General features: G+C 36.9%; 1 protein-coding gene across 1 annotated transcript in view; it reads left to right on the top strand.

The window, feature by feature from the left end:
• Nucleotides 1–2,476: 2,476 nt before the first annotated feature.
• LOC102680131 overlaps nucleotides 2,477–4,486 on the top strand; it is a 4,698-nt gene continuing 2,688 nt past the window's right edge. Inside the window, exon 1 of the mRNA XM_006617740.2 lies at nucleotides 2,477–3,251. Coding sequence (XP_006617803.1) covers nucleotides 3,144–3,251 — 108 coding nt within the window. The 5' untranslated portion in view covers nucleotides 2,477–3,143. The remainder of the gene's footprint in view (nucleotides 3,252–4,486) is intronic.

Raw genomic sequence — 4,486 nt, 5'->3', positions numbered from 1 at the left:
TATATATATATATATAATATATTGTATAATAGTATAAGACTTTCCTACGGAAAACGATAGTGCAATATATATAAGTAAATATCGTGTTATCTTCTAAAGGTTGACTGGCTAGAAAAGAAAAACCTCACGAGAGTTTGTTCGATTAAATCTTGAAAAGTAGAATGAAACGTTTCATTGAAAACAACACTGTGCCGTGTAAAACGCATCCATTTTTGGCAAACGCTTCTTTTATGATACGCGTACGAAGAGAAACTATTTTATTGTAATATTCGCTTACTTTTTTGGGTACCTACTTTGTAAGAAAATAATGCAACTTGTCTCAGAGCTTCCTGAAAATCTGGTTCATGGTAATGTTTAAGTACATTGCAAGTACAAGATAATGCAAATTCTCTGTGTTGTACGTATCTATTCATATTGTACATATAAAGCGTTACTTACTAGACAAATTTCAAATCGAAATGAGAAGAAACAAGAATGGGAAACAGCGTCTTTATCATAGTTATTATTATATCAACGATTATGTTAAAAGTTTTAAGACTTAGTAGTAAGATTAAGTCAGGTTTTACAGTTCCTTTATTGTCCGAAGCATGAACGCGAAACTACTTATAAAGATAAGAAAAAAAAAAGGAAGGGGAATGTACGTGAAACGTTAGGATAAAAAAGTAATTTTCGTATTTTATAGATGTAACGTAAGCAGCAGCATAATTTTCGGATATGTTGCGAGCTTAATGTTTTTTTCGATCACTTAACAATAGCGTATCGCGTGAAACGATGATGAATTGCGTTTATTTAAACAAAAGACCTATACCTTTATGAACAAAATAAATTTACTTTTTATGAAAAATTTCTTCTTTTTATTCTTATTTCTTTATTTATTGCTTTCAATTATTGATAGTTCTCTCTGGACTTAATGAAATTTTAATTATTAATCAATTTACGAATTATTGACATTGTTAAAAGATTAGATTTATTTAGTTAGATTCGATATCATAGATTTATCTTCTTATTATTAGTTAAATATAAATTTAAAATCAATCGAGAAACTTTAACAACAATTTTTACTGTTAATACATCATATATCTCATTATTTGTATGATTATGTGTGAAATATAGACAAAGAAAGCAATTAGTGGAAAAGAGACAAAGATAGGATAAAAGATTAAAATCAGCGCCATCTCCAGAGTGCCGCAAATGAAACATATATGACAAGGATAGAAAATAATAGAAGAAGGATAGAGATAAAATAGGAATTGACTGGTAGTGCCATCTCTCGGCTAACTAAGATATTTCTTTAAAGATATATTGAAAGAGTAAGAATTGCTTATTACCTCGAATGATAAAAACATTTTTTTAAAGAATTATTTATTTAAAAGCATTCAAAGATGGCGTTGATATTTCAATTTTTTACTCGATATTTTTTACTATTTGCTTTCTTTATCTATATTTATTCTATAAATTCATTTTTATAATATATTTAAAAATCTTGTGCTCATTGATCGTTAGCTTTTTCATACTTTTTCTTCGTTCTTTTCATTAAAAACTCTGTTACACTTGCTCTATCTATCAAAGAAATCAGTTGATGATAATATACCGACTGTAGATATACATAATCCTTATATTTCTATAGCATAAAAATATACAACAATACCAGCTATCGATAAAATATCAGCGAAAACTGTATCTATCAATTTAAAAGTAATTTATCGCTTTAAAATTCATTTTTTCATTTCGAACGTGAAATATACTTATCGCTTATCGTAACACGATAATCGATTGATTAAAATTGATCGTAAATACGATAGAAATGATATTTAACTGATCGTATACTGCGCAATCCAATTCAAATATTGCATCACAGTGCGATTTATTGAGTATTAAACAATTATTAGCGATTTCTTATACATCGGTTAATCACTTCATCGACACTGGGGCGAAATTATATACGTCTCAAGGTTTACCGAACGTCAACGCGCAATATAATCGAATCGAATTGAAAGTTTCGAACAGAACAATAGGCCGAGAATAGTAACTGCTAATTTCTAATTATATCATGAGAGAGAAGCTGACTGTTTCAACGTGGTTTGCACGTGCAACTATTCGATATATATTCGCGTTTTGGCGCGATGCAATTTGCCGTGGCGACCTTGAGAGGGCGGAAGAAAGCAGATTTTTGCGGGAAGGAGGGTCGAGGACGGGCCAGGAAGCAAGTCGATGCTCGTTAGGTCGGTTGCGGATCCTTTTCCGTAGGGATGGAGAGATTCCTGCGCGTTGACGTGTTATACTATATGGAGAGAAGCAACGTATACGTGCGATCCAGCAGGAACCGCCGCCAGAAAATCAATCCAGAACGTCATACTGTCGTGTGTATCAACATTGGAAAATCAATGGTAACCCGTGACGTAGGAGTCCCGCCTCAGAATCGACCAATAGGCTTGCTTTCTCGTCCCCACCTTGCCAATCTTTTACACCTACCCACACGAGCATCGGCGTGCTCATTCCGTAGCAGACTGCTGCATCGACCGGACGCGCGTGATCGAGAACGTTGTTGAAAAGGCAGCACGCCGAGCTACCGTTAAAAAAAAGCGACGAAACTAATCCTATCCGTGAAAGCACACGACGTGTATGCAGTTTTCCAGTCGACACAGCAATCAGCAGCGATTGGAACACGATCGGCAACAAGCGACGACTGACAATTTCAATAATAGCAGTGACACGTCGTTGTTGTCGTCGGCGGCATCTATTCAAATCGGTAGAAAAACCGATCGAAATTGTACGCAGTCAATTTCGGTTCCGTTCGATTTGAAGGGGATACACGTAATCGAGGATAAAATCGAAGGATACGGTTCGCGAAAAAACGAAAAAAATATTTTTGCTCGGTCGTTTTAATTCCATAAATTCCCGCTAGAGAGAAGAAATCCTCTTGTTGCATTTGGTGAAGCGAGACCGCCGAGTGTTTCGACGGATTATTTTGGAAAAATTGTCGACGATTGCCGAATCCCAGGAGCTGTGCGATTTGAACTTTCTAGAAAGACGGAGCGAGAAAGACAGAGGCTAGGTGTAGAGCTAGGTGAGAGAAAAGGAAGGAAACTTGCCGCGGGATAGAGGGAACGAGTGTGCTCGCTCATCGAGTGCCGGCTATCGAGATGGCGTTTATGATGCCCGTTATGAAAAACGAGTGGGACATTTACAAGACCAACCGCAGTCGGCGATCTTCCGAGTGTTCCAATCCTCAGGCCTGTCGCAGTAGAAAGGTGAGTGTTTTGCGCGTTACAAAACGAGCAGTGTCTAAAACGAGAACAGAAAGCGCGCGCTCCAATTGCGTTTGTTGTGTTGCATCCGTTGCTCGTTTTTTTCGCGCGAAATTTCATACAAGCGACAGATAAATAAACATGGCCTATATTTTGATTTTCTTTTCGATAGTTTGACACAAAGATAAGAGAGAATATACTGGAATAATGATATTGCGTTAAAATCAACGCGTGTTAAATTTTCGCGTGTTCAAATGTCATCGTTAAACGTTAACACGTGCCCGAAACTCGTTTGACAAATCGTAAAAATGTATTAATTTCGAATCTCTCTCGTGCATGGCATATTCATATTCTTACATACGCAGGATCGAGAGCGTCGGTCCCAAATAATTTCACGGTCAGCCGGATCGTCGATTACACGCAAGGAAAGTGGCATGACGACGAATACGAAAGAGTCCGGCGTTTATCGTGGCACGTACGCGAAGTAGTCGTAAGTAGTCGTAAGTAGTCGTAAGTAGTGCCGACAGCCTGATATATGTATGTAGTATATCGCTGACGAAGAAAACATAGCGGAAAACACGTTGCTTACACGCTTCTCTCGGTGAAAATCTGACAACGTGATTCTTTTTTCTTTTTTTTTTTCCCCCTCCTTTCCGTTCTTCAACGTGACGCACAGTTGCGCAATAACTATACTCAATTCCGTAATGCATTGCGCGTGATAATCTTTCCGGTCATATCGCTTCATAAAACGATATGTTACCCATAGCATTGTTAACAGATACCAAATACCGGATGAATTTCTTCTCCGATGGTTTCATCATCGATCATATTTTTATCGTTACATCTTTTTAATCCACTCGAGACGAGATCTTTTACAAATAAACGCTAAATACAAATATTTGAGAAAAAATTATAATATAATTGTGTAAACAATTTGAAACAAAAGTCTCGTTCAAGATTATTCCATCAGTCTCGAAGGAATTATAAAGATAATGCATATTGCACTACCGATTTAACGATTTTCTCGTTGGAACACGCATATGCGTTTCGTCGATATACGTGTCGTTCTGTGTAGCATCGATGTCGGGCAAAGTTCGAGGAACGTGAGACACGTCGTAAATCACATAGAACTACGAACCGCGTTAATCGATAATTATATTGCAGTCCCCAATGTCTGCTCGTGTTCTAACACTTTCTACGGATACAATCTCCATCTCTCGCGGTGAAATTTATCGAAT

This window comes from Apis dorsata, unplaced genomic scaffold (genome assembly GCF_000469605.1).
Source record: "Apis dorsata unplaced genomic scaffold, Apis dorsata 1.3 scaffold_326, whole genome shotgun sequence".
In the NCBI taxonomy this organism is placed as follows: domain Eukaryota; kingdom Metazoa; phylum Arthropoda; class Insecta; order Hymenoptera; family Apidae; genus Apis; species Apis dorsata.
Note: the sequence above shows the minus strand (reverse complement) of the source record. Positions and strands in the feature narration are given on the sequence as shown.